Source organism: Mus pahari, chromosome 14 (assembly GCF_900095145.1).
Source record: "Mus pahari chromosome 14, PAHARI_EIJ_v1.1, whole genome shotgun sequence".
Lineage (NCBI taxonomy): Eukaryota > Metazoa > Chordata > Mammalia > Rodentia > Muridae > Mus > Mus pahari.
Genome location: NC_034603.1, coordinates 61819966 through 61847804, shown reverse-complemented (window position 1 = coordinate 61847804; position 27839 = coordinate 61819966). Strand labels below are relative to the sequence as shown.

The following is a 27839-nucleotide window of genomic DNA, read 5'->3' as shown; positions in this document are numbered from 1 at the left end:
TGTCTCTCTCTCTCTCTCACGCACACGCACACGCATACACACTCATGCATTAATGTATGTACCAAGGGTAATGCAGAACTGGGTGGAGGGACCGCTCTTTGCTCCTTGAGATCCTACCAAGTCACAAACGACTAGGCTTTAGGGGGGCCCCAGGAGTTTAGGAGGTACGTTGGTCACTTCTGCTTGGCTGTGAATCTTTCAGTATGAGGACAACATCGGCCAAAGGTTTTAGAATTAGATATTATTATTTAGTATTAGATTTTTTTTTTTTTCCCAAGGGCCTCAGTTCTTTGGACGGACCCAACTGATTCTAGGTACTGTCTCTCCCAGCCTGACATCAGAGCCCCTCCTACTGATAACAATTCAGATTCTAGACGGATGGCGGGGGGTGGCCCTGTTTCCCCTCTTGGCACTCTGTACCAATTGCTTGGAGGTGTCAGAGGTCCCCCCTCTTTGCTTTCTCCATTATTATTTGGATTTCAGGGGGCCTGGGGCTTCCGTTTTCCATTAGAGTGGGTTCCAGACAGGCCAAGAGAAGTTGGAGAAAGCCTGACAATTGGAGAGGCCTACCTACCAAGACTTGGTGGGTGGGTGAGAGGCAGCGCTGGGGACCTCCTTCCTGGGCTGGTTGCCCCTATGACGACCTGCTGTCCACCCTACCCACCCTGACATCGTCTCTCTACCTTTCCACTCAGGTTCTCTGTCCCCCACTTTGTCCCTCCACGCTCCTTCTCCCCTCCCCCCCCCACACATGTTCAATACCTGCTGGCAAAGTACCAGGGCACTGGGTCGCCAACACTCAGCATAAGGATGGTACCCAAGGTGGCACAGTCTGTCCCCACGTCCCTCAGCCTGCCTACTGCACCATTTCTGGGGCTCACAGCAGGGAGGCAAGGAAGCTGAGTGGAATCGCAGGCAGGTTGGAGATCAAGTTAAATCCTGCTCCAGTTTCAAGAAAGAAATCAAGGAACTGGGGGAGCTCAGACAGCAACCTGCCCCCTCTACAACACACAGAAGAGGGCACGGAAGGAAGAGGGCACGGGGCAAAACTTTCCAAGTGAGGCCTGAGATGGATGGCACTGTGAATGGGGGACTGGGAAGGGGCAGGGAACAACAACTTGTTCTGTGTCAGATATCTGAAGCTGTTTTGACGTCATGCAGAACAGGTCTGGTCATGCGGATAGGCCTCCTTCCCACCATCCATCTCTCTCTCTCTCTCTCTCTCTCTCTCTCTCTCTCTCTCTCTCTCTCTCTCAGGAGCGCATCTTCCTGACCCTCTCCAACTACATCTTCACGGCAGTCTTCCTGGCTGAAATGACAGTGAAGGTAAAGGACTAGAGGGGGTGGGGCTGGAGGTGGGGGAGCACTGACCTCCGATGGGGGGGATGGGGCAGGCTGGGCTGGGGAACTGCCAGGAGGGGAGAGTGGCTAGTGCCGCTGACGCTGTGCTGGTGGTCCCCAGGTGGTGGCGCTGGGCTGGTGCTTTGGGGAGCAGGCCTACCTGCGCAGCAGCTGGAACGTGCTGGACGGCTTGCTGGTGCTCATCTCCGTCATCGACATCCTGGTGTCCATGGTCTCTGACAGTGGCACCAAGATTCTCGGCATGCTGAGGGTGCTGCGGCTGCTGCGGACCCTACGTCCACTCAGGTGAGCCACACACACACACACACACACACACACACACACACACACACACCCCACAAGGGAACAAAATCCCTTGTGCACCCTACCTCCTGGCTATGACCTCATAGGGCAATTCTGCGATCCACTCCAGACAACATGGAAGCTCCTGCCCCTGGTTATTTCCTTCCAAGTTACACAGCCACTGCCTGCTCCGTACATCCCTTTCCAGTGTGAGCCTGCTGTCCCGTTCAGCCCTGCTGTGACTAACTCTGCTGGGAGCACAGTATAACAGCTCATAGGGCCCTCGTGGCCTCAAGCTGCAGCTGCAGCTCTCCCATAGAGTCCCCTCAGGGTGATGTTCTTGCCTTCCCTGTGAGTGACACATTCTCCTACTGTCTTTCCTTACCTTCTGCACCCCTCGGGGATCACCCACTGCTATAACACTTCTCCTAGCAGGGGACAGGTCTCCAGTCAGGCAGTCCCAACCTCCTAACTCAGAATTTCTCCCCGAGTGAGGATGATACCAAAATAATAGAGCTGTTTCTCGGTCTGTAATGATCCATCTCCTTCTTGCTGGTTCCTCCCTGCATGCCCCTACTACTGTCTCCCTGTTGTCACCACCCCCACCCTGTCACACTGTGTCCCTGGGTGATGCCTCCCTTGTGTGGAGCCCTCTCCACTCCAAGCCTGATCAGGAAAATACACTTGATAGCCTGAGAGTGGAGGCGGAGATGGAAGAGCTGCAAGTGCCAGTCTGGAGACCACAGAGCCGAGCTGGGAGGACGGGGGCTCTGTGAAAAGGGGACTTTTCCATAGCCTGGGGTGGAAGGACAGCAGGCTAAGGTGGTGGGGGAGGGGTTTAGCCGGGCAAAGGCTATGGGCGTGTCTTAGTGCTCACCATCTGCCTGTCTGATGTCTGCCTGCTCTCCAGGGTCATCAGCCGTGCCCAAGGGCTGAAGCTGGTGGTAGAGACTCTGATGTCATCCCTCAAGCCCATCGGCAACATTGTGGTCATCTGCTGTGCCTTCTTCATCATTTTTGGAATTCTTGGGGTGCAGGTGTGTGTGGGGGTGGTGGTGGTGGCTGGGGGTGTGTGAGAAAGACCCAGGGGTCTCCTCTCTCCTCTTGGTCGTCTCTCTCACCTTTGCCACTGACACCGTTGTTCCAAATGAGAATAAACAGGACCCTTTTCCCTCCAGGGTTTAGACTTCAGACCCTTTTGCCTGATCTGTGTTTTACAGAAAACTGGGAACCTTTCGGGGGGGTGGGGAGGGGGCGACTCTTCGCTAAGGGCCCCAGTTTCACAGGCCCCTCAGGTCCACTGGTAACTGCAGCTTGTTGTCCCTACACCGCGGGGTGTACTTAAATCACACATCTCCGTCTGCTTGCTCTGGGATCTCCTCCCTTCTCTGTCTGTCCGAACAGGGTGGGCTGAGTGCCAGGCCTGGGGATCCAGAGCCCAGACAGCTGGGCCAGGTTAACAGAATGCTGGCAGGCAGGCGGGTGCAGACCCTAGACAAGGCAGGAAGTGGGGGCTGCCGGGGAAACCTGGCTTCTGGCCCAGAGAAGGAACTTGGCTTTGGAGGAAAAAGAGCCACAGCAGCCTGCAGGGTTCAGCAGACATCTCCAGGGACTGGGGAGCCCCTCAGGCCCATCTTGGTCTTCTAGTGTCCCCACTCCAGCTTCAGGGTAGACAACTGGCTGCCGGGCAGTGTGGGAACTCCTGGGTGGCTGCTACTACTCTCTCCCGCCTTCCTCCTCCTGCTTCTAGAATGCCCACTATGCCCTGGGGAGGGGCTGTTCCCTGGTTTCCTAGAAATTCTCTAGCCTCAAGGACTAGGCTACATTTGCCAAAGCTGTGCAGAGCTTCTGCCCCACCCCCATCCCACATGTGGCCTGGTGCCCACCCCTTCCCCACCTCCCTTGGCTTGGGAGAGTGAGCCATTGTTGAATCCAGTCCCGTGGGTTTAGGTTTGTCCTAAATGGTTCCCTCACCCCTGTCCCCAATCCTCCTGTCCTTCAGATCCCTTCTCTTCCACCTCCAGCAGTCATGGACTATCCTGGAACAAGAGTAAACTTTCTAGACAGACCCATATTTAAGAACTTTTCTGCCATCTATGGCCTTAGTAAGTGATTAGCGGCCTCTGAGCCTCAGTTTTCCTTTCTGTAACGCAGGGCTTAAAATCTATATGCCACATAGTTACCATGAGTGTTAAATGCCTAGCTTGGTGTGGCCCTTGAAGCATCCATTGGAACCACTCAGGCTCCTTGTTAGAGGACTGTGGAGCCCACTCTAGCACATCATCAGATCCAGGAAGTCGGGTGGGCTAACGGAGCACTGCTCTCCAGTGATGTCTTTGGACTTCTCTCCCTGCCCCCCCCCCCAATCTGGAGCTTCACTGACTATGTTCTTGGTAGAAGAGGAGTGGCCAACTCCCTCCTTCCGCCTTGTTCTTCCTCTCTGGGAACAGGAAGAGGGTACCTATAGGGAAGCTTCCTGTCAGGGTTTCTGGCTGACACCAGAGGCAAGCATCCCAGACACCCAAGGTGTGCCCCATCCCTGGACTTGGGTGGAATTGGGAGCCCTGGGCTTACTCTCTGTCTCCCACATGTGTGTGCCCAGCTCTTCAAAGGGAAGTTCTTCGTGTGTCAGGGTGAGGACACCAGGAACATCACCAACAAATCCGACTGTGCCGAGGCCAGTTACCGGTGGGTCCGGCACAAGTACAACTTTGATAACCTGGGCCAGGTGAGTGACAGGTTTGGGATGGGGAGGAGCTTAAAGGTGGGAACACACATCCATCCTGAGTAACATGGACCAAGACCGCTGGAGGTGGGCAACCATAGAGACTGGCTTCCTGTCGGCTCATGGTCACCGTGTCCCAGAGCTAGTGTACCTACATGTCCCAGTGAACAGACCACAGAGGCCTGTAGCTCTCTAAAGATGAAGTGATGGAAGATCACAGAAGGCGGGGGGGGGGGGGTGCTGGCCCAGGGCCACAGTGCCACACAGTAGAGCACATGTGAGGTTGGGAGCAGGCTGCTTTGGATATGAACTGTCACTATCACTGTCAGTTCAGTGACGTTGGGCAGCTGAGCTGCAGGGGCCTCCACTTTCTCATCCGGAGAATAGGTCCATGCTACTGTTTCCTTTGCACATGTATAATGCATGAAATATGTATTTACGTACATGGTGAGGGTTCATGTTTTTCCTCTCGATCTGTGGAGACAGAAAAAGCTGAGCTGAAGCAATATAGACTGGGGCTCTTCCTTGCCTACCATTCATGGGGACTTGAGGGTTTCAATTCCTATTACTGCAAAAAAAAAAAAAAAAAAAAAAAAAAGTAGCTGGTTCTTGCTGGCTTGTTTTGGTTTCTAGACTCCTAGGCCTTAGGACCTTCCCACCCTAGATGAGATCAGAGATTTAGTCATCCCTACTAGAATCTGACCAACCATGGGGTCCTGAGACAGAGTGTTTCCTGGGGACCTAGCGTAGGGACCCTAAGTTGTTGTCAGGAGGTGGTCCGATGATAGAATGTGGTGGGTAGTTTGGCCACACATGCTGGGTTTCAAACAGTCTGTTATCTCCTCTCGTCTCCTAACCCATCCCCACCCCCACCCCCATCCCTACCCCCACCCCCAGGCTCTGATGTCCCTGTTTGTGCTGGCCTCTAAGGATGGTTGGGTTGACATCATGTATGACGGACTGGATGCTGTGGGCGTGGACCAGCAGGTAAGGTGGTGAGAAGGGCCGTGTCTGGGTTCAGGTCACTCAGCCTGGGCTGGTTACCACGTGTAGCCAGGCAAGCATGGGTCAGAATAACATGCTGCAGATTATTTGTAGGCCTGCAGTAAGTTTTTAAAAATGACTTTTTTCTTTTCAAATGACGGGCGAACAGTTAGTTAAAAACTGGCATGAAAAGTCTGAGGGCCTGGGAACACTGGGCTCCCATTCCTTCAGGGCAGGAGTCAGCCGGAACAAAGAAACAGCTTCTAGACAGAGAATAGCCATTCTTGCCTGGTGCCAGCTCATTCCAGCTCATCCCAGCCCATCCCAGTTGCTTGCCTGTCAGATCCCTGGGACTGTTTAATTTCATACCAGTGCAGCTGAGATGGGGCAGCACCTTAGGCGGTCCCCCACCAGGATGATGTGACACACACCCCCCCCCGTGGTCTTCCTGCTCCTCCCCCACCAGCCCATCATGAACCACAACCCTTGGATGCTGCTCTACTTCATCTCCTTCCTCCTCATCGTGGCCTTCTTCGTCCTGAACATGTTTGTGGGCGTGGTGGTGGAGAACTTCCATAAGTGCAGGCAGCACCAGGAGGAGGAGGAGGCGCGGCGCCGGGAGGAGAAGCGGCTAAAGAGGCTGGAGAAAAAGAGAAGGAGTAAGGAGAAGCAGATGGCCGGTCGGTAGTCCTTCCACCTCTCTCTGGGTCGTGCTTGACCATGGCCTTGTGACTGCAGGGGGTTAGGAGCTGGGGCCCGGGGCTGGGAGAAGTGCTCCTGCCCTCCCCCCCCCATCTCCTTTCCTCAACAGCATGTCTGCCTTTAGAGCCTGCATGAAGCAGACCAGGTTAGCCCCCATGGGGAAGGAGCTTCCCCCCCCCCCAGGAGGCTCCCTAGGTCTCGACCTCATACTCCCCAGAGGATACCAGGTAGAAATTGACACTCGGCATCTCAGCATCCCTGGAAGGAGGGAACACAACCTGACCTGACGTCACACCTCCCAGTACTGGTGTGTTCAGTGACCTAGGGATTAGCCTAGGTGCTAACTCAGATCAACCCAGGTTGTACTTCAACCTCTATAACTTGCTCAGAGGCCATAGCTGCTCAGCCAGGGCTCAGGTGAACCTACAAAGAGGCAATAGTTGAGACTGAACTCTAGGACCACTCCCTTTCTCCAACAAAACTACCTGGCTCCCTGACAGTTGATGGTTTTCTTGTTGAAGAAGAAAAGAAGGGAGAGAGAGAGAGAGAGAGAGAGAGAGAGAGAGAGAGAGAGAGAGAGAGAATGAGAACCACAGGTGTGGTAGCACAAGTCTGCATATGATCAGAGCTCTCAGAAAGCAGAAACAGTGGGATCGCAGGTTTAAAGCTAGCCTGGACTACATAATGAGTTTTAAGCCAGCTTGGGCTAAACAGTGAGACCCCCCGCCTGTCCCCCCCCCTCGTCTCAAAAATCCAAAACCCAAACAAAGAAAGGCCTTTGGAAAGATTTACACTCTCAGGAAAGCTCAATAAATCACTCTGTGGCCCAAGACCCCTCCGGGTCCTCTGTGCTCCCAGCATCTCTTGCACACAGTGCGTGCCGCTTTGTGCCTCTCACCTTCATGCTTTGCCAGGGACAGGCTGAGACACATGGGGAAGCCACAGAGCTGGGAGGACAGGAGAGCAGCCCAGTTTTGTTTCTGGCATGTGTGCAGGTGTGTGTGCACCTGGCTCCCGCTCCCTCGCTCACTCGGGGGTTCCTGTCTATCTGGTGCTCTGTCATCTCTGCGCCTCTCTCAGTCACAGCCCACGTCCCTCCACGTGCCTGTCTGTGTGGGTTTCAAAGCCTCCGTGTGTCTCCCTGTGTCTCTCCCTGTTTGGTCTGTGGGTTTTCCCTCCTCTCCTCACAAACCGTCTGCCTCCCGCCGATCAGATGTGGGCCATGCTCTGAGTTTCCCCCTTGGTGTGTGGAAATGTGAGTACCACCAAATGAGTTTGGGGGGGGGGGCTCCGTCTCTCCCTTGGCTGCATCTCCCACTTGCCTGTGGCAGGTGCTTGGAGGATGGGGAGAGTGCGGAGGAGTCACAGACAGGATGAGAGTGGGACTGGGCCAGAGCTGCTCCAGGAGGATGTGGAGGGGGACTCTGGCCCCCAGGTGGCCATGAGCAGGTGCAGCTCCCCAGCCTCTCACAAGCACCCATTATCCTCCATAGACTCTGCCTCTTCCCAGCTCTGGGTTGGGGTCTGGTCTTGGCTTCTCTTAGACTGTACAGCTGAGCAGGTAGCCTGTCCCCAGGGCCACGCTCCCATTTCTGCTCCACCCACCCATACCCCTTGTAGTGAGCTGTCTCAACAAGGCATATGCACATGCATTTTTTTGGCAGGAGGCTCTGTGGCCCCTGCCGGACCAGCTGGCTCCTCTTCTGGGGTCTGTAGCTATTCAGGTGCAGCTGAAGCCACAGCAGGGGTAGGAATGGACATCTGTTCTGATACGTCTGCCTGTCCCCCTTCCAGTACCTTCCTACCCCCTGTGACCCTGGCAAGTTGGCTGAAACATTTCTCTTCTTCGGGTGCCCTGAGTCTGGGCTTGGGCATTGAGAGCCAGCTGCTAATGCTCAGCACTCCCCATGTGTAGGCAGAGTGAGGGTTGGAGCTGAGGGGGAGCGAGCTGCTGAGGGGCCCTGCCCAGCGCACCTGGTCCGGTCAATGACCAATGTCGTGTTTCGTTCTTTTAGATCTAATGTTGGACGATGTAATTGCTTCCGGCAGCTCAGCCAGCGCTGCGTCAGGTACTGCGTCTGGGGTGTGGGTTCATGCGTGTGGGGACATGCTCTTTGCTCCCTCTCCATGGCTCATTGGTTTTATCCTCTAGGGGTGAAGGGCTGAGGGTTCTTGGGGCCCCCAAGAAGGTAGGGCCTGAAGTGTTGAGTCTGCGTCGCATCCCTAGTGCCCATAGGTCCATGATAAGTTGGATGGAGGTGAGGTGGGCTTGGACCCTCAGCTCAACAGTTCTTGTAGGACCCAGGTCTTGTACAAAGGGGCTTCTGCTGTCTTGGCACCGCCTCCCTGGTCCCCTGTCCCTCACCATTTGATTAAGCTGCAAATCTCTCTGCGTTCTCTAGTCTGAAGGGAAGTCTTTGATCCAAGGGAAAGGATGAGGGGGGGGGGGACTTGTTTTAACAATGTAGCGATGAATAATTGAACTAACTCATTAATAGTCAAGTCATCACAGTGGCCACATCATCACTACAAACAGTGGAACAGCAGAAATTGGGAATTGAAAGACTGAGTTAGCTACAAGCTTCTCCCCCCAAAAGCCAGAGGCTTGAGAACAAGTTGAGTCCTTACCTCCCAAAACTGGGTCTTGGGGAAAATTCCCTGTGCCTGCCCCTCACCCCGTGCCTGCCTCACTCTGTCTCCTAGTCCCCTTTTACTGCTCCCCAGATGGAGACTGGGAGGACCAAAGTCTATGGCAGGGCTGTGGGACCCCATCCCATCCCCCTGACATCTCCACCTGGTGGTTCCCAGGCTGTTTATCCCAGGATCCCCCCTTCTGGCCTCCTCCTGCAGTTTGGAAGACTTGAAGTGGCAGTGTGTGGGGGAAGGGCTGTGCTGCCCTTTTTTTTTTTTTAACTAATCAAAGACACATTTAATTGCTGATCAGTGCTTCTGAGCTGCAGAAGGTCAGACTCTAACTGATGGCTGGAGGGAAACTGTGTTGCCATTTGTCTATGCGGTCTTCACAGGAGCAGGTGTATACTTTCTTTTATGCCTTGAGCGATTGTACTAAGAATGAAAGGTCTTCCACACAGCTGCTCTCTCCGATGTGGAGGGTTTGGGGGTTCAGCCTGGGAACCTCTGACTGAACCATTCCTCCCTGCCCAATTCAGGCAGGTCCCATCCTGGGGCAGGGGTGTGGCCTGCCAGATCTGTGAGGGCTCAGAGATCTCCTCAAGGGGCACTCTGCGCCTTGACAGATCCTCATCTATTGCCATGGTCCTGAGCTATGGTATTTGACCTTGAGTAACATCTCTCTGGGGTCTCAGGAGTCTCTGGCTGGGTTGTGTCTCCGTTGCTAGGATCCCCGTGTCTCTGTGTCGAACTGTTTTCCAAATTTTGGACTCGGTCGGGGATGAGGGGAAGGTGGGAAAAAGTTGTCTTCAGCTTAGCCTTTCTGAGGTATTGGACAGAAAACAGATCCAAGTGGAGACTGAAGAAGACGCATGCTCACCTTTACCCCTAAACGCTACCCAAACACGCAGCTGGCCCCCCGAGGCTCCTCCACCCAGGGCACTGTCTCATTAGTCAGCACATACATGTAGGCACAGCCACCAAGGCACATCATACCTACGCCTCAGCACACACCGGCCATCTGACTCTGTACTTTTCCCCAGGGACCCTGGCCTGCTCCTGCTGGCACACATACTATTTATCCTCTTAGGTTGTAACAATGTCCCCAGACTCTAGGTGGTCCTCAAAATCTCTCGTACCCCTCCTCTCAGAGCCTGGGGTTCTTCAAGGTCTACACCAGAGCTTGTCAGACTTCACTGTGAGTAAGATGGGAGACGGGACAGGACACCCTGGGTCTCACCCTAAAGGTCTCCCACGGGGGTCTTGGTCCTGAATTTCTAATAGACTCCCAGATGCTGGGGTACCCGTGTGCTAGTCTCCCTACCACGGTGACAGCCAAGTCTCTCGTCCGGGTTTTCTAGGAGTCAAATGTGTAAACCCCACTTCCTGCTAATACGTCTTCATCCACCCTTCTGTAGCCAGCAGGAGGGTCACCCAGGCCAGGGAAAATGAAAAGGGAAAAGTTGGATTAGCGAGAGACACTGGGCCTAAACGCTTAGGTCTGAAGGGAGAGATTGGGACTGCTAGGTGGCAAGACCAGCCCTGGGACACTTGACCTCCAGTGTCAGCTTCCAGTCCTCAGCCAGCTCTGACCTCCATCTCCCCTAACCCCCTCTTTTTCCCCTCCCACCAGGCCAGGAGGATCCCTGGCATGGCTTTAGCTGTGGGGCCCTATTACCCCCCCCCCCCCCGCTAAAAGCCTATTTCCTACCATTGTCTCTCTTGTAAACCGTCTGCCCTGGCTGTGCCTTGGGCTCCCTGTCACCTCTACTAACTCACTGTGCCTGTTGCTGTCACCCACAGGCCCCTCCAGCTCTCCTCATTGGCCCCTGGGTCTCCCTAGGGGGCCCTGGGGCCTTTCCCCCCACTGTCTCCCTCTGAACTCTACCAAAGGCAGATGATAACTCGTAGAAAGGAAGCGGGGTGATCAGAAGGGAGGCTGGAGCCTTGCTGTCTCATTCTGGTGCTGGGCCACGGGCTTCCTGGGTCTCTCTGGATGGCAGGGAGGCTGCTGGCAGACACGTTTGGCGCTCTTTGGACTTGTGTTTCTAATGGAGGGTTTCCTTGATGCCTGCTGATCTGGGCTGGGGGCTGCAGTCAGAAGGGTATCTGGGACCTGGAGCTATGAACAGGTGCCCTGCCCCAGCCATGACTCCCCCCCACCCTGAGTTGCCTGGAGGGTCCCTGGCTGAATGCGGCCCCACCACCATCACCCCCAAAGTAAGGCTGGAAGGCAGAGTTGTTGTTGGCGATACCGATACCTCTATATGGCCCTGATGTGCCTACAATAGTCAGGTTGGGATAAGAGGTGGGGAGGGTCAGGGGGACTTCTCCCTTCCAGCCTCCCCTCAACATTGTCTCAACTAATAACGGAGCTAATAAGGAGCAGCTTCTTCTAACCTAATTGTATTCAAACATTTTAGTTAATTCTCCATTCATATTTTAGCATAATGGGATCGGGTGTTCTCGACATTTATGGAGATTAATGCAGAGAAAGAGTTCCGGCTGCTGAGGCAAAACAGGGCGACTAGCGCCCTCTGGTTCTCATGGTACTGAAGGAAGGAAGGAAGAAGGAAGGAAGAGGGCTCCGCTAGCCTAGCCACTCCCCACCATCGGGTGTGGATAACCTGTGGGCTCACGGCATCCCTCACCTCTGGCCTCTCCTCTCCTCCATATCCTTGGGTGTCAGGAAGGCCACCTGAGCAAACAAAGCCACACTCGGCTGGCCCACTCTGAGAACAGAGATGAGCTCAGGCACCTCTGAGATGCACCTGTGCCCTGGTTATTCACACCTCAAGGCCGATGTGGAGAGGGGTCAGGTGGGCTTGCAGATTTGTTGCGAAGCCAAACCTGCCACTTCCGGGTACTCTTCCTCCTTTGGCTTTTGGTGGGGACTCGCCCCCCCCCCAAGGCCAGTCCTTGCCTCAGTTTACCTGTCTGTGAAGGAATCCTCTGCATGGGAAAAGATAGTTGTATTTGAGCTGGCCTGGACCCAAAGCTTTCTGCCACCCCTGGGCCAGTTGGTTCCTGGCATGGTATTCAGAGGCTGTCGGCCTCCCTGGCTGGCTTCTGCCAAGACCTCCTAAGAGGGGAAGGGCTGTCTGGGACCTGAGGCTGTCCATGCTTTCCCTCCATGTGTCTCTCTGTGAGACCAATCTGTTGGCATATTTCCAGATAGCGCATCCCTCACCTTGGCCTGGCCCTTACTCCAGCAACCTAAAAGGAGGGTCCCCTGAAATCCGCCCCCAGATTTCTCTCGCCTGCTTGGCAGGATTACCTTCTGGTGCTTTGACTTCTCTAAGAGATCGGTGAACTACAAGAAAATGACTATGCCTATGACAGATCTCAGACAGCGCTTCCAGCCCAGCCTGCAGTGTCAGGCAGCCCCAATACCCAGGGTAGGCTGGGTACTCATTAGAAACTGGGTGAGTCTGTGGGTGCCACCTTCCCAGCTTGAGTCTGGGACAGGGCAGAGGCCTGGGCCTCCGCCTCTACCCTCCCCACATGAAACTGTGGGAAGTCTGGGGCCCTGTCCTCTGTAGACTCTGTGGTAGGTCAGCAGGCAGCCAAGATGTCCAATTTCCAATCTCCGGTCCTATCGCAAATCCCAGCTCTGTGTAATCCCTTTGGCGGCCCCTAGGGGCTGAGTTTGGAGAAAAAACATTGGAGCCTTTGCCTTAGTGGCTGGAGCTCCCTCTGAGCCCGATTAGATGGGGGGGGGGGGGTGTCTTTCATCTTATTGATCCACCTTGCTGCTGAACATGGAATCGAAGGTTATAAGGAGCTGGTATCATTTAGAGGCTGCCCTAGGATATGGGCTCACCCGGTGTCTAATGTAGAGGAGGGGCTTTGCATGTCTCTATCCCATTCCACCCTGACTGCAGGCGGCGGTAGAACAGATGCTTGACAGGGGGCAGACCAAAACAGCCGGGGCTCCTGCATAGGGCAGCGGAGGGTGGGGGGTGGGGNGGGGGGGCGATTGGATGGGTATCAGGATGCTAGCGACCTGGAATGTTTCAGCACTGGTGTAGAGGCTGGCAGCAGGGAGGGGCTGTGGGGGGAGGGCTGTGGGGGGAGGACTGTGCCTGATGTCTGTTGTACTCTCTTTCCGGCCCCCACCAGAAGCCCAGTGCAAGCCCTACTACTCTGATTACTCCCGCTTCCGGCTCCTCGTCCACCACCTGTGTACCAGCCACTACCTGGACCTCTTCATCACTGGCGTCATTGGGCTGAACGTGGTCACGATGGCCATGGAACATTACCAGCAGCCCCAGGTGAGAGCAAGAGATGAGGCCAGCAACCTTGGGACGTTCCCAGGCTGAAGTATAGCCTCTGGGTGCCAGGCAAGTGTGGAGGGCTCTACGTGGGTCCTCGTACCTGCGGCAGTCTCCTTAGAGGTGGGTGTCACCTTTGTTTTATACAGGAGGATGCTGAGTCTCGGTAGGTTGGTTGGCTCGACCGAGATCACACAGCTAGGAACTGAGAGAACATTTTTATTGAGCATTGTAGTCTGTGTGGCTCTGGGTCTTGGGAGGTGAAGAAGACAGACTGATGTTTGTCTGTCCTTCAAGACTCAGATTCTAGTACGTTTCCAGTCACCTCTCTCATCCACCTTCCCTGTCCGTCTCTCCATCTGAGCAGGGAGGAGGTTGAACTGATAATGGACCAGCCTCTTTCCAGTCTTAGTGTTCTGTGCCTTCTGGCACATTCTCACGTGTGTCTCAAGGAGAAATTAGATGCCAGGTTTGAATAGTCATGGGATAGTGGCCAGTGGTCAGCCATCAGGGTAGGAAAAGGGGGAAACAGTGTTTCCTCAGCATCACCTTACTTCCCAGCACTGGGAGGGATTGTGATGGAGGGGTGGGGCAGGCTTCAGCCTTGGGGCTATGGGAACCCTGCATCTGGCCCCCACCCCTACCAGATCCTGGACGAGGCTCTGAAGATCTGCAATTACATCTTCACCGTCATCTTTGTCTTGGAGTCAGTATTCAAACTTGTGGCCTTCGGCTTCCGCCGGTTCTTCCAGGACAGGTAACAGCAGAGAGAGAGAGAGAAGTCTGGGAGAGTGGAGAGTAAGTAGAGATGTGTCTCCAGGGGGAAATATCCAGAAGGCTTTTGAACCTGAAGATCTATCTTAACCCTGGGAGTCCAGCTCCCATTCTAGAGCTGATGATGATGGTGGTCCCAGAGCCAGGGTTTAAGGGATGGGAAGGATTTGGGGTTTGACAAGGCAAAGCTTAGAGGGCTTTGGCATCGAGAAATCAACTGTAGCCTCGGATGGCACTAATGCCACAGAGCTTGGAGCTGGGGCACCTGCTGGATTGGAGTCCTAGTCACTTAGTGACCGGCGACTTTGGGTATGTGTGCCTCGGTTCTCTCATCTGTGAGATGAAAGCTAACACTGTCCACGTCAGAGCTGTGATATGGATATAAAGCTCTTAAAACAGCACTCTGCTCAAGTGAACATAGAAACACCGAAAGCCAGGACAGATGAGGCCAGGTGCTGTGGTTCATGCTTGGAGTCAGTCTCTGGTGCTACAAGGCTCAGACAGGAGGAGAGTTTGAGTTCAGTTTGAGAAACATAGCAAAACACCCTATGCAGGGTGGGGGGAAGGCAGGGATAATGATGAACAACGAAAAGCACAGGCCCTTTCCAGATCTAATTTTCTGTGCCACCATGGCACCCTCCTCCATGCTCCCTCCCCACCTCAGGGAGCTGCGTTCCCAATTTTCCAGGTGGAACCAGCTGGACCTGGCGATTGTGCTTCTGTCCATCATGGGCATCACGCTGGAGGAGATTGAGGTCAATGCTTCGCTGCCCATCAACCCCACCATCATCCGTATAATGAGGGTGCTCCGTATTGCTCGAGGTAGGTCCAGCGCTTGTACCTGCCTTCCCCAGAGGGAGATGGAAAGAGCCGGTTATGCGGATGGCTCTGGGTTTCCAGGGGCTTTCTCCCAGCCTCTGCATTAAAGGCTTGTCCAGCACGAGTGGGCTGGGGTATGGATGGACCATCCCACCAGCTCCAGCCCAGCCTGGCTCTCCCAGCTATGTGATGGGGGACCCCAGGGGACCAGCTCATGACACTGTCCTGTTCTGCAGTTCTGAAGCTGTTGAAGATGGCTGTGGGCATGCGGGCACTGCTGGACACGGTGATGCAGGCCCTGCCCCAGGTAGCTGGGAGGTGGGGTGGGCAGAAGGGAAGGGTCCTCCTGGGGAGGAGGAGGTGCCCTCCAAAAGGGCAGGGGCCTCAGGGAAGCCGGCTGGAGAGCCAGCAGCGTCTTTTCCGTTTCTTTTCCTCTTCTCCAGGTGGGGAACCTGGGACTTCTCTTCATGCTATTATTTTTCATCTTTGCAGCTCTGGGCGTGGAGCTCTTTGGAGACCTGGGTGAGTTGAGGTTTGGGGATGATGGAGGAGCCAGGGATGGAGACCAAGAGGGATCATGAGACTAACGTGGTTTTTCCCCTTTCCCCTCTTCCCCTCCAGAGTGTGATGAGACACACCCTTGTGAGGGCTTGGGCCGGCATGCCACCTTTAGGAACTTTGGTATGGCCTTTCTGACCCTCTTCCGAGTCTCCACTGGTGACAACTGGAATGGTATTATGAAGGTGAGAACCTGGGGACCCCTTGCCAGGGCTGCTGGAATAATGGGGGACACACAGACTCTGATGTAAGAGTCTAGGAGAGGATGTTTTAGCCATGAATAAAAGCATGCCCCCTTGTTACCCGTGTCAGAACACGCTGGATTCTTTCTCCCAGGGACATGCTCTGATTCACTCATACCTCACAGCACCAGGACTCTGACGTCCACGCTTACCCAGGGCCTTTTCCCTCTGCGCGCGCATGCGCGCGCCCTCTGCTATCCTATGACCGCTCATCGGCTGCTCCTCACCCTCATGCCTCTGCCCTCGACACCTCCCACAGGACACCCTCCGGGACTGTGACCAGGAGTCCACCTGCTACAACACCGTCATCTCGCCCATCTACTTCGTGTCCTTCGTGCTGACAGCCCAGTTTGTGCTGGTCAACGTGGTCATAGCCGTGCTGATGAAGCACCTGGAAGAGAGCAACAAAGAGGCCAAGGAGGAGGCGGAGCTGGAGGCGGAGCTGGAGCTGGAGATGAAGACACTCAGCCCGCAGCCCCACTCCCCGCTGGGCAGCCCCTTCCTCTGGCCTGGGGTGGAAGGTGTCAATAGCCCTGACAGCCCTAAGCCTGGGGCTCCACACACCACGGCCCACATTGGAGCAGCCTCCTCCGGCTTCTCCCTTGAGCACCCCACGGTGAGCAACAGCATCCCTTGTCCCTTCTGAAGGGCCATGGGACAAGAGAGGGACAGGGAGGGCAAACGGCTGCTCAGTGGGGACAGACAGGAGCCCAACAGGCCCGGGGCTTCTCCATCCTCCTGTCCCTCTCACCTGGATGTTGAAGGGGCTAGCTGCCAAGTGTCCCTCCCAGAATGACTGCCCATATTCTCTGTATATGGCCGACCGCCCTCTAGCAGTGCGCTGGCAGTCTTACTAGCTCCTCTAGCCTGGTGTGGCTTCCCCGTCTAGGCTCCTAGGTTCAAGGCTAAGTTCTCTGTTTCCTTCTTGTTTCTTTTTCACCCTTACCCGATTGTCAAACCTCTTTCCTCCATGCTCTTACCCTTCCCTTGTCTCTTTATCTCTCCTCCCCTTTGGACCCGGACTATTTTCATCCCCCACCTCTCCTTCCTCCTGCACCTTCCCCATTCTCCTTTCTCATCTCTCTGTTGCTGTGTGTGTGTGTGTGTGTGTGTGTGTGTGTGTGTTTGTGTGTGTGTGTTTGTCACATGGGATCCACTTCTACTCTTTCAACCCCTTCCCAACCTCCCCCCCCCCNCCCTGATACTTCTCATTGTTACCCCTCTGATCCTTGCCCCCCTGGCTCTCCCGGCTCCCCTTATGGGCTGGTCCTCCCAGGACAGACAACTGTTTGACACCATCTCCCTGCTGATCCAGGGCTCCCTGGAGGGGGAGCTGAAGCTGATGGACGAGCTGGCAGGCCCAGGGGGCCAGCCCTCTGCCTTCCCTTCCATCCCCAGCCCGGGCGACTCCGACCCACAGGTTACAGTACCCTGTCACGTGCTCCTTCCTCTGACCCTGCTGAGTTGTGCCATGCTGTGCTGTGCTTCTGGGGTAGCTGGAGGGGTGGGGGGTGGGGTGTGACCTGCCCACTGAGTATCTAGAGAAAGAGAAGCCTGTAGGGCCACATAGTTGAACACTATACCTGGCAGGAGACCGTGGGGAGGGTAGTTCAGGCTCTGGAAAGTAGGGAAATCACCCTATCAAGGTAGAAAGAGAGGGGGATGGAGGAGGGGCTTGGAGAGATTCATAAGAAAGATGCTGGAACAGAGCAGAGATGGGACAGTGGGACTTGGGGGGTAAAGGAGGCTAGGTACCAGGTCCAGGCGAGGAGAGCCTCAGAGGTTAGTGCAAGTGGCCACAGAACCCTTAGAGATACCTGTTTTCGCTAGTCTGACTCTTCTGTCGTGTCCAGTACCTACCCACATTCCTCTAGGGGCCTTTTAAGTACAAAGTCCACTGGACATGATGAGCGCTGTCATAGGCAGTTTTCTATCCTGAGGGAACAGAAGTGAGTTCTGGGGTATAAATGTGAAGTAGGGCTCGGTTTCCTCATCAAATGCAATGCCTTCCCCGAGCACCTAGGGTGCTCTTCCTTCCCGGGCAGGCAGGCGCAGCTTACCCTGAGTTGCTTTCTTGATCCCTCCAGCCCTGCTCTCCTCCCATTGGCTCAATACTCCCTCAGTATCCCATCCCCACCTGAGGTTGGTAGCTGGGTGTGGACCTACAGCTGAAGCCTAGAGACACGCCACCTGATGGGAGAAGGGGTAGGCTCACAGGTTCCTAGGCAGTCTTTAGCCTGGTAGGCAATCGACAGTGATTTTCACATGGTAAGGACCCGTGCCTCTTGTTAGAATCCAGTCTCAGATCTGGCACTGACCTAGAAAGGGAATGTAGCTAGTCTCCCCCCCACACCCATCCTACCTGCCCCCCCCCCATTCTAAGCTAAGCCCACAGGAAAGGTAGAGGGAGGGGGAATGGGATAGGACACTGATCAGAGCAGCCCATTCACCCAAACACCACTCACCTGCCCGCCACCCCCACCCCCATATCTTGCCGGTGCTGAAGCTCCGAGGTGAGCCAGCTAGATGATGTGGTGGCTGGAGTGTGCCCCCTTCACAGTGGCTGGGAGAGCACCTCCTCAAGGCCCATGTTGGAGAGGTGGGGGAGCAGGTTGCAGGCAGGCGGAGGAGGGCCCATGAGGGGAGAAGCCAGAATCTGGGGGCAGGCCAAGTCCTGCTAGGCTTTTGGAAGCGAAGAGAATAGGCAGAAAACAGCCTTCAGACTGGTGGCATTGTCCCCAGCGTGCCCCCCCCCCTCCCCTCCACCCTGCTGCCATGCTGCTCCGTCTGCAGAGAGGAGCCCGGCTTTGCTGGCCTTTCTTCTTTTTATTTTGTTTGTTTGGTATCATCTTTATGAGAGTGGAAGCCCTCTCCTCCTCCGCTCTCTCCCCCCGGCGGGCGCTGGTCGGGTGGGAGGGGGCTGCCAAGACGCCTGGGGTATCTTTAGAATGTGTTTCTGCGTCTCCTGGTCTCTCTCTGCTTTGCCAGTGTTTGTCTCTTTGGTGCCTGCTGCAGATTCTCTGATGAGCACAGGGGGTTGAAGTGGGAGAGGGGAGGGGCCGTGGGTCCATTGGGCGAGGGGCGGGGAGTGAGACGGGATATGCCTTCCTCCCCCGCTTTGTGGAAATGGGGAAGGGGGGGCTGCGAGTGTGCCCAGTGTGCGTCCTGGTTTCTCACGCCTGCTCATCTCTCTCCCGTCTAGATCCCTCTAGCTGAGATGGAGGCTCTGTCTCTGACGTCAGAGATTGTGTCTGAACCGTCCTGCTCTCTAGCTCTGACGGATGACTCTTTGCCTGATGACACTCACACACTCTTACTTAGTGCCCTGGAGAGCAATGTACATGCACACGCCCCTTGCTGCACCCCCCCCAGCCTGGGCTCGGCTGGTCGCAGGGCTCCAGCTCTCCCTCCCGCTCTGTGCCCAGGTCCTGCCCAGAGGCGTTCACTTGCGGGCACAAAGTGCCCCAGCTTCTGCTGGCATGAATTTTTTCCTTGTACCCCCTGGGGGTAATAAAGGAATTAGATAAGATAAAAAACCAAGACCCTGCTCAGAGGGGTCACAGGAGCAGCCGTGGTGACAGGGTTATTCCAGGAATGACAGCCCAAAACAGAAGTGGCTTGGGAGCCAGCTTCTGTGTTTGGAGCCCTGTACCAGCCAACCCTCCCTCCCTGCTCCCTCCTCCTGCCTCTCTCTCATGAGACTCACTAGTGTCCTGGGTGAGACCCATATCTTTGCTGTCACCACCATGCCTTTCCCCCTGGGGAACTGTTCCTGTTTCCTTTTGCTGTCCCTGTGTGTCTTTGTGTCCTGTCCTCAACAAGCTGGGGGGGGGGTGGCTTTGGTACTTTGACCTTCCTATCCTTCCTCAGTTTCCCTCTAACCCCCTGACAGTGAGCAGCCCCCCTCCTCTCACCGTTTGCCTTCTGGTGAGAGCTGGGCCAGCTGAGGCAGGATCTTGATCAAAGTCTGGGAGGGGCTCTAGAGGGTGTGACCGGTTAGAAGGGAGTGGGTCCTGGGATTGAGAATAGAAGGGAAAGACTCAGGCTCTACTCAGCACTGCCATCTTCCACTTGCTGGGACTGAGACCAGCTGAGCCCATGGGTGGGGAGGGGCTTTGCAGCCTCCCTGAGACAGAGCAGCCTAGCAAAAAGAGACTCTTGGGATCTGGCCTTGGTTTCTTCTTCTGGGGTCCTGGGCTGATCATTTCCTTTCTTTGAAACAGGTTTCCCAGACCCACTCCCACCTCAGTCTGTCCCCTGAGGGAGTACTGAGTTCCCAGTGCCCGGGACTTGCTACCCACCTCTGCCCTCTAGAGCCTCTGTGTGGTTAAAGTAGATCCACAGACTAGAATGGGACATGCCCCTTGTGTTTACCTGTTATTTAACCTGTGTGGATCTAGCTCAGGCCTGTCCCCTGTTGATCCCTGGGGTAACTTTCAGACTCCCTAAGAGGATCACATGCAGTGCTGGGGGCTGCTCTCTCCTCTCTCCCCCTCCTCATCCTCTACCATCCCCAGCCCAGAGGCTCACGGGTGATCCTGTGGGCATGCTCTCAGGGTGGGGCCTTTCCACTCCTTCCTCCCTGTATGTAGAGACTCATTGTATGTCTTCCTATTTCCTTCCACGCTCATGCCCATGACCTTGGCCTAGGAGGGCGTGGAGGTGGGTGTGGGTAGGTGGCGGGGGAGGACTGTGGGTCTGGCGGGAGAGGGCTTAGTTCCTGCTGTCTAGCTTTTCCTCAGCTACCAAACCCCATCTGCACGCTCTTCACCCCGTCCCCTGATCCTCTTGCAGATGGTACCCCACCCTGAGGAGGGGCCAGTCCCCCTAGGACCAGACCTGCTGACTGTGAGGAAGTCTGGTGTCAGCCGGACACACTCTCTGCCCAATGACAGCTACATGTGCCGCAATGGGAGCACTGCCGAGAGATCCCTAGGACACAGGGGCTGGGGGCTCCCCAAAGCCCAGTCAGGTACTGAGGCTGGGGTGAAACAGCTTAGCTCACACGAGGAGAGCCAACCTTGCCTAAGACCAACAAAAGCAGTTTCTTTTATTTTGAAGAAACCCTAAGCTAAAGGGGAAATACCCAGACTAGAGGAAGTAGCTTTCATCCCAGGGCAGTGAGGGCTAAAGGCCCTGATGGGGAGGAAGACCTGAAGGAAAGCGGCAGACATGAATGATCTCTACTCAACCCTCCCTGTCCCTTCCCCCACAGGCTCCATCTTGTCTGTTCACTCCCAACCAGCAGACACCAGCTGCATCCTACAGCTTCCCAAAGATGCACACTATCTGCTCCAGCCTCATGGGGCCCCTACCTGGGGCGCCATCCCTAAACTACCCCCACCTGGCCGCTCCCCTCTGGCTCAGAGGCCTCTCAGGCGCCAGGTAAGCAAGTGTGGAGGGCTGGACCTAAGTCCTGGGGTGAGACTCTCTAATTGGAATTCCTGCGCTGTCGGTAATGACCAGAGTCGACACTTTTATTTTTCCAGTCAATGTATACTGCCTGCCAATGACAGAGCAGCTCTAGGTACTAGGGACATGGTATTGGGTAAAGGAGAAGTAGTTGGAGTTTGCCCCCCTCTCCCCACTTCATGCACACACTTTATTTCACTGAGGAGGCCTAGGGTCCAAGGTACAGTTGTTGCCAGGGCAACCAACATCCACTGGAGGTGGTACCCAGGTATCAAGGTTCCCCATCCCAGGCCCAGAGTTTCCACCAATTCTTCACACTTCGGGCTAAACTGAAGGACACAAGGCAGGGTTTAAGTGTCTTTATTTCTGGCCAAGCCCGGGATCCACACCATCCATGAACCAGGCAGTGGCTTAGAGAGCCAAATGATGCTTGTGTGCCTTGTGTTGATATCTGTGTCTCCTGACCACAGATATAGGAATATCTGTCAGCATCATGCTCTTGGGGATCAGGCACGGTCCCTCTTCCCACACCCACTCCCCAAACAGCTTCCTGCTGCTAGGCACTGGGACCCAGTTCTTGCTCTTTGAGCTCAGTAAGAACAGAGACACGCATGCTATCGGATCACAGTGGTCACAGGTTAGCGCCTCATGGTGCTTGTGTAGGACAGCAGGGAGCCCGGAGGAGACAGTGGTTAGTTTTACTTGAAGTGGATTGGCAGGTACTCATCACAGAAAACCCATGTTCAGCAGAGCAAGGGATGCTTGCCGCTGGGAAGGGAATTCAAGGCCAAGGGAATTGTTGCCTTGGACCCCCTCCCTGAAGGCTAGGGGCACAAAGGGGCCAGCTTGGGAAGCAGAACTGGCATGAGTTCTTTCTGGGCCTCCCAGGGCCCAGAGACTGCAGGGAGGTTCCTCCTGCGGGATTTGGGGAAGTGGAGTGGGGAGGACAGAGGAAAGGTTTGGTGGTTGAAGGGGAGGTGTGGTCCACAGAGCTCTGAGGGCTCGTCACCCCCAATAAGAGAAGCTAATAGGGTGGTCCTGCAGCTTTGTGGGGGTTAGGGACAGCCAGCGTGACAGAAAGGATAAAGAAAGGTCCTCAATGGAAAGGAGATCCCTGGGCTGAGCCCTGCTTCCACTCCCTACAGGCAGCAATAAGGACTGACTCCCTGGACGTGCAGGGCCTGGGTAGCCGGGAAGACCTGCTGTCAGAGGTGAGTGGGCCCTCCTGCCCTCTGACCCGCTCCTCATCCTTCTGGGGCGGGTCAAGCATCCAGGTGCAGCGGCCCTCCGGCAGCCAGAGCAAAGTCTCCAAGCACATCCGCCCGCCAGCCCCTTGCCCAGGCCTGGAACCCGGCTGGGCCAAGGACCCTCCAGAGACCAGAAGCAGCTTAGAGCTGGACACGGAGCTGAGCTGGATTTCAGGAGACCTCCTGCCCAGCAGCCTGGAAGAACCCCTGTCCCCACGGGACCTGAAGAAATGCTACAGTGTAGAGGCCCAGAGCTGCCGTCGCAGGCCTGGGTCCTGGCTAGATGAACAGAGGAGACACTCCATCGCTGTCAGCTGCCTGGACAGCGGCTCCCAGCCCCGCCTATGTCCAAGCCCCTCGAGCCTCGGGGGTCAACCTCTTGGGGGCCCTGGGAGCCGGCCTAAGAAAAAACTCAGCCCACCCAGTATCTCTATAGACCCCCCGGAGAGCCAGGGCCCTCGGCCCCCATGCAGTCCTGGCGTCTGCCTCAGGAGGAGGGCGCCGGCCAGTGACTCGAAGGATCCCTCAGCGGCCTCCAGCCCCCTTGACAGCACGGCTGCCTCACCCTCCCCAAAGAAAGATGCGCTGAGTCTCTCTGGTTTGTCTTCTGACCCAACAGACCTGGACCCCTGAGTCCTACCCACTCTCCCCCATCACCATTCTCCACTGGGTGCAGATCCTAGCTCCGCCTCCTGGGCAGCTGAAAAGTCCCGAGTAAGCAGCAAAGGGACGGAAGCAGCCACGAGGCACCTCGCATGCCTTCTTCAGTGGCTGAGGGATGACAAGCAGGACTTCCGGAGAGTCAGTCTGAAGAGAGTGCAGCCCTGGAGGCCCTGGCCTCCAGGAAGAAGGAGAAGAAGCCCAGTGTGGCCAAGGCTCTCGACACCAGGAGCTGTTGGGAGAAAGCAATACGTTTGTGCAGAATCTCTATGTATATTCTATTTTATTAAATTAATTGAATCTAGTATATGCTGGATGTATGACATTTTGTGACTGAAGAGACTTGGTTTCTTCTTCTTTTATGTGTCTCAGAATATTTTTGAGGCGAAAGCGTCTGTCTCTTGGCTATTTTAACCTAAAATAACCAGTCTAGTTATATTCCCTCTTCTTGTAAAGCACAAGCCGGGGAGGCCGTGAGTGTATTACAACCCAACGGCAGCCCATCTTCAGCGGAAAGCGAGAACCATTTTGGAAACTGTCATGTAACTTATTTTCTCCTTTAACCTCGTCATCGTTTTCTGTAGGGGAAAAAAAGAGAAAAAGAGAAAAAAAAAATGAGATTTTACAAATGAAATGGAACCTTTTTATATATACATACATACATATCTATATATCTATATATCTATATAAAATAAAGTAATTTTCCAAAATAAAAAGTTAATTACAGTCCAGAGTAAAAGCAAAGGGGATGGAGAGATAGGCGTGTTTAGAGGCCTGGAGATGGGAAGTGGGTGGTGGGAGGGAAGGTTCGGGGTTGCCTGTGTGTGCATGTGCGTGTGCACGCAGCCGAGCATTGGTGCGTATGAGCTTTGTGTCTGAGAGAGGAAGAGCTCAAATGCCCAGCCCTGGAGGACTCCATCCTTGCACCTCCCCTGCAAGCTTGCAGGAGAGACCCCTGGGCCTGGGAGGGCTGGAAACAAGGCCTTCTGTTTTTCTATCAGAGCTTTATCGCATCCTCTGAGCCAAGCAGCTCAGAGAATGTGAGTAATTCCAGATTAATTCTTATTTCTGCTGACAGCTATCAGCCGTGCATTGAAAGCTAGAAATTGGCATAATGAAGCTGTTTTGGTTAATGGGGCCAGTGGGGGCTGGGAGGCAGCTGAGCGCTGCAGACCTAAACCAAGGGGCTAGCGGGGGAGGGGCAAGTGCTTCTGGGTTTTCCCTGCCCTATTCTTCCACTCCAGCATCTGCCACACTCTGACTGGATGGTGACCTGAGGTGTCTGGACTAAAGCCTCTTGCCTTGGACTTCATCTATCTACCGCTGATATTGAGATTAATCTGTGTAAACAGAGCAGGTTGCCCCCTCCCTCCCCCCCCCAAAAAATGATGAGGATGCAGGGACTGGAGTCCAGAGAAGACCTCCTGATGAAGCTGAAGGGTTGGTGGTAGCCAGAACACTGAGCTAGGGAGCTGGCTCCCTGAGGGGTGATAAATGATACAATTAAGGTGCTTACATGGTCTGCTGCTGCTTGCCCAGTGGGAGGGAGCCAGAGGAGAGGGAAGAGGGGGGAAAGGCCACCAGTGTAGGGGGGGGCCAGGAGTCCGGTGAGCCACCTGACCTAGAGCCACCTTTCTGATGCTACTAAGGCTGGCAGTAGTCTCTTGGTTGAAGTTCTCATGCCAAAAAGGAGTAGCCAAGGACTCAGCCAGCCTGTTCACCCATCAGCCATTGCAAACATCTGTCCTGTACCATTTCCATTCCCTTGAACATCCCTACCCTTTTCAAGCCAGGTGTGTGTGTGTGTGTGTGTGTGTGTGTGTGTGTGTGGACTCATGCTTTGGCATAGAAATCAGACCCAGGGTTTATATGTATTTGAGGCAGAACTCTGCCACCAAGCTGCATCCTCAGCCCTGGGTTGGATTCTTGAAACCTGAGTGGCACCCCTCACTCACAGCGCCCATCTGCACAGGCAGCTGAGAGCCTGCAGTGCCAGGTTGCTGGTTGCTGGGAAGCTGGACTTGCGGGCGTCTGTCCTCTGGCCTACTTCCTAAGCTCAGAGAGCTTTTCTGATTGCTCTTTGGGGCAGAAATGATACCACTCGTGGAAGCAAACACCTGGTTTGATCTCCCTAGGGTGTTTGATGGTGCCCAGCTCTGATCCCTCTAGCCCTCTCAGCTGGAGAAAGGGGGTGTTTGTACAAGCTGGCTTTGCTTGCTTTCTCTCTCTCTCTCTCTCTCTCTCTCTCTCTCTCTCTCTCTCTCTCTCTCCCTTCCTTTTTTTTTTAAATATGGTTTACTAAACCTTTTTTTTTAAAGGATTTATTTATTATATGTAAGTACATTGTAGCTGTCTTCAGACACTCCAGAAGAGAGTCAGATCTCATTAAGGATGGTTGTGATCCACCATGTGGTTGCTGGGACTTGAACTCTGCACCTTTGGAAGAGCAGTCAGATGCTCTTACCCACTGAGCCATCTCACCACCCTCCCTTCCTTCCTTCTTAAGAGAAGCTGTACAAAATTCCTAGAGTTTTGCCACCTGCATCTAGAGATTAAGCTTTTATATTTTTGTAAAATTCTGTAGCTATATGTCCCTTACGGGTGGGAGATTTGGGAAGGGGGAATCTGGGCGATCCCCCCTTCTTCTTTTGTGGTTAGAAGATTCTATGTCAAGGTGAAGCAGAAGGCCGAACCCCCTTCTTCACCCAGAATTTCCTCATTACCATCCCTGCCTTTGCAAACGCACAGCAGTGCAGTAATACTGTAGTGTCACTTGAGGTAATGCATAGCGTGCCTAATTCTTTCTACAGTCCCGTTCTCCTGCTTCTCTCTTCCCTGTAACGACTAAAGAAGCTTGATGAGGGCCACACTGAACATGCTCTAGGGTTGCTCTCCAGGGAGCTACTGTGATCCACCCAGTGAGAAGGCAAAGCCCCCTTCTCCCGCTCCCCATCCCACACCATCTATGGACCCGAGAACACTTCTCTGGCAGGAAACCATGCCTACGTAGAGACATCTGGGTGGTACATTGGACATATTAATAGATAGCAGAATGAAGGTGGATATTTGGAGGGGGGAGAGTATTGTGGTTAACTCTTCCAACATTGTAAAGTCTTTGTGGCCAGGCTCAGTGATGCTCTCTGTAATCTCAGCCCTTGGGAGATTGGAAGCAGGGGGATCAGGATTTGGAGGTCATCCTCCACCCCATAGTGAGCTGGAAACCAGCCTGGGCTACAAGATAGTCCCTGTCAAAACCAACCAAACAAAAACCCACCAACAAAACAATGACATCAGTGATGGAAAGAAACTGGTGTGTCTCGTTGCACTGGTTTGAAAGTAGAGAAGAAACCGCCACTGAGTCTGAACAGTGCGTGGTGATCTTGGGGAAGCGGGGCTGGGGGCACAGCAGGTCTTTGGTTGGGGCCTCCAACACAGGGGCTTCTGAGACAAGGGTAGTGGGGGGTGCCTTTGGAAGTCTCTCTCTCTCTCTCTCTCTCTCTCTCTCTCTCTCTCTCCCTGGGTGCCTTGCCTTCATTCAGTCTTCTTCCTGGGGTTCAAAGTAGAAACTATGTCAAGAGCACCAGGCCTCCACCTCGGGCTTGGCTGCTTCAGTTTCCACCCCCAAGGCTCCAGGAAAAGGCCTGTCTGGGGGTGGGGAACTGGGAAAAAAAAGGAGTGATCTGAGCTGGTGCTAAAAACAAACCTGAGGCTCACACACAGTCTCTCGCTCCTCCAAGGGCTGAAGCCAGGGAAGCACCCGGCTAGCATTTTTTATCTTTTTCTCCATGCAGTGGCGGGATCATAAAGGTTAAGATCTGAGGTCACACGGCCAGAATTTGGCCGCGTTAGGATTTGACTCTAGGGTTGGCCTTCTGCAACCCACACCACCTCAGTCTGCTCTCACTGCGGAGGGAACGGGAAGCAATGGAAAAGATCCATGCTTGCAAAATGAAAAGGATTTTGCAAGGAGGCGAGGGGACCCTTTCCTGAAGCAGTCACATTGGGTTTGTAGAAATATACATGTGTTCTCTGGGCGGCATAGTCAGTGGGCTAGAGGGGTCCACGGCCTCCCACCTGGTGGGACACTAACCTCTAACATGATCCCAGCCATAGGGATCGTGGTGGCGTCCTTTGACTCTGGGTGATTTCTAGGTTCTGCAGTCACTCCAGGTTTCCAGGCCATGCCCTGCCCTAGAATGGCTCTGCCCTTTGAATCCCTGGCACCTGCTTGTCTCAATCACCACTGTCTCCACCCTTCTTTCCTGCTCCCACCCGGGCCTCTGCCCACTTTCCAAATAGGTTTCAGCCTCACCTTCATCCGTTCTCCCAATGTTGTCTGGTGCCCTGTGGCCTCCCCTGCTGAGGGGCTAACCTGCCCCACCTATGTGACAGCCATGTAGTGAGGGCATCAGACACCAGGTGGCAGCACAGAGCACTTTCAGCTGGTGCCACCCAGGGTTTCTCTGGAAGAGGGCTAAATCTGGGAAGATACCAACCCTGGTGGATCTCCGTTCACAGACAGAAGCACTGTATAACCCCAAAGAGGAAGCAGCTCACAGTGTGAAGAAAATTGTTTGTGTGGAGTCGTGGACTAGAACACACCATCTGAGCGCTGGGGAGCCACAGCTGGGTAGAAAGGGAGGATGAGTGATGAGTCCCTGGTGCCAACAATGCCCCCTAAGGCCACTCACTAAACTAATCCCAGACAGAGGTGGCATGTTGGATAGGGGACTTACCTCTCAAAGCCAATTTAGGTGTTTACTGATCCCACCTGTAGGGCAGGATAAAGTGCATCAAGGAATGAGCTGCCCAGTAAACTCCAGGAGGGAAGTCTGCTACAAACCCCACCCTCTGCGTGCCTTAGCTCCTATCCCAATGTATGAGCTTGGCTGAGGCCCACAGATCCTATTAATTATTACTTTGAAAACTCTGGAATCGAGTGCAGTAGCCAAGCCCTCGCCTGCATGCCAATTAGATGGGGGGTGGGGGGTGGGGGACTGGGGCAGAGAGCAGGCTCAATGAGGCTGGGAGGGGACCAGGCAGATCCAGCTGAGCTGAAGTCTGGGGGAAGCCAGAAGGGGGAGCAGGGTGTGCTCCAGAGCATAATTTAGGGGTGTTCCCAACTTTAACGTCTGTAAAGGAGTCATTCAGTGAGATGGGGGGGAGG

The 27839-nt window shown here is 54.6% G+C and overlaps 1 protein-coding gene across 17 annotated transcripts in view; it reads left to right on the top strand.

Moving 5' to 3' along the window:
• Cacna1g (calcium voltage-gated channel subunit alpha1 G) overlaps positions 1-23393 on the top strand; it is a 65555-nt gene extending 42162 nt beyond the window's left edge. For 4 of the 17 annotated variants that reach the window (XM_029545682.1, XM_029545681.1, XM_029545680.1 and 1 more), the window contains 19 exons: positions 1258-1326; positions 1463-1647; positions 2555-2681; positions 4247-4372; positions 5267-5356; positions 5820-6033; positions 8071-8124; positions 12809-12960; positions 13608-13717; positions 14423-14556; positions 14790-14860; positions 14997-15075; positions 15175-15296; positions 15613-15969; positions 16630-16773; positions 18556-18690; positions 20148-20325; positions 20569-20738; positions 21911-22981. In XM_029545682.1, coding sequence (XP_029401542.1) covers positions 1258-1326; positions 1463-1647; positions 2555-2681; positions 4247-4372; positions 5267-5356; positions 5820-6033; positions 8071-8124; positions 12809-12960; positions 13608-13717; positions 14423-14556; positions 14790-14860; positions 14997-15075; positions 15175-15296; positions 15613-15969; positions 16630-16773; positions 18556-18690; positions 20148-20325; positions 20569-20738; positions 21911-22645 — 3252 coding nt within the window. In that variant the 3' untranslated portion in view covers positions 22646-22981. Of the gene's footprint in view, positions 1-1257; positions 1327-1462; positions 1648-2554; positions 2682-4246; positions 4373-5266; positions 5357-5819; positions 6034-8070; positions 8125-12808; positions 12961-13607; positions 13718-14422; positions 14557-14789; positions 14861-14996; positions 15076-15174; positions 15297-15612; positions 15970-16629; positions 16774-18555; positions 18691-20147; positions 20326-20568; positions 20739-21910 lie in introns of all 17 variants that reach the window. The other 13 variants (XM_021213143.2, XM_029545686.1, XM_029545685.1 and 10 more) reach the window with 8 other exon arrangements.
• The last annotated feature ends 4446 nt before the right edge of the window (positions 23394-27839 follow it).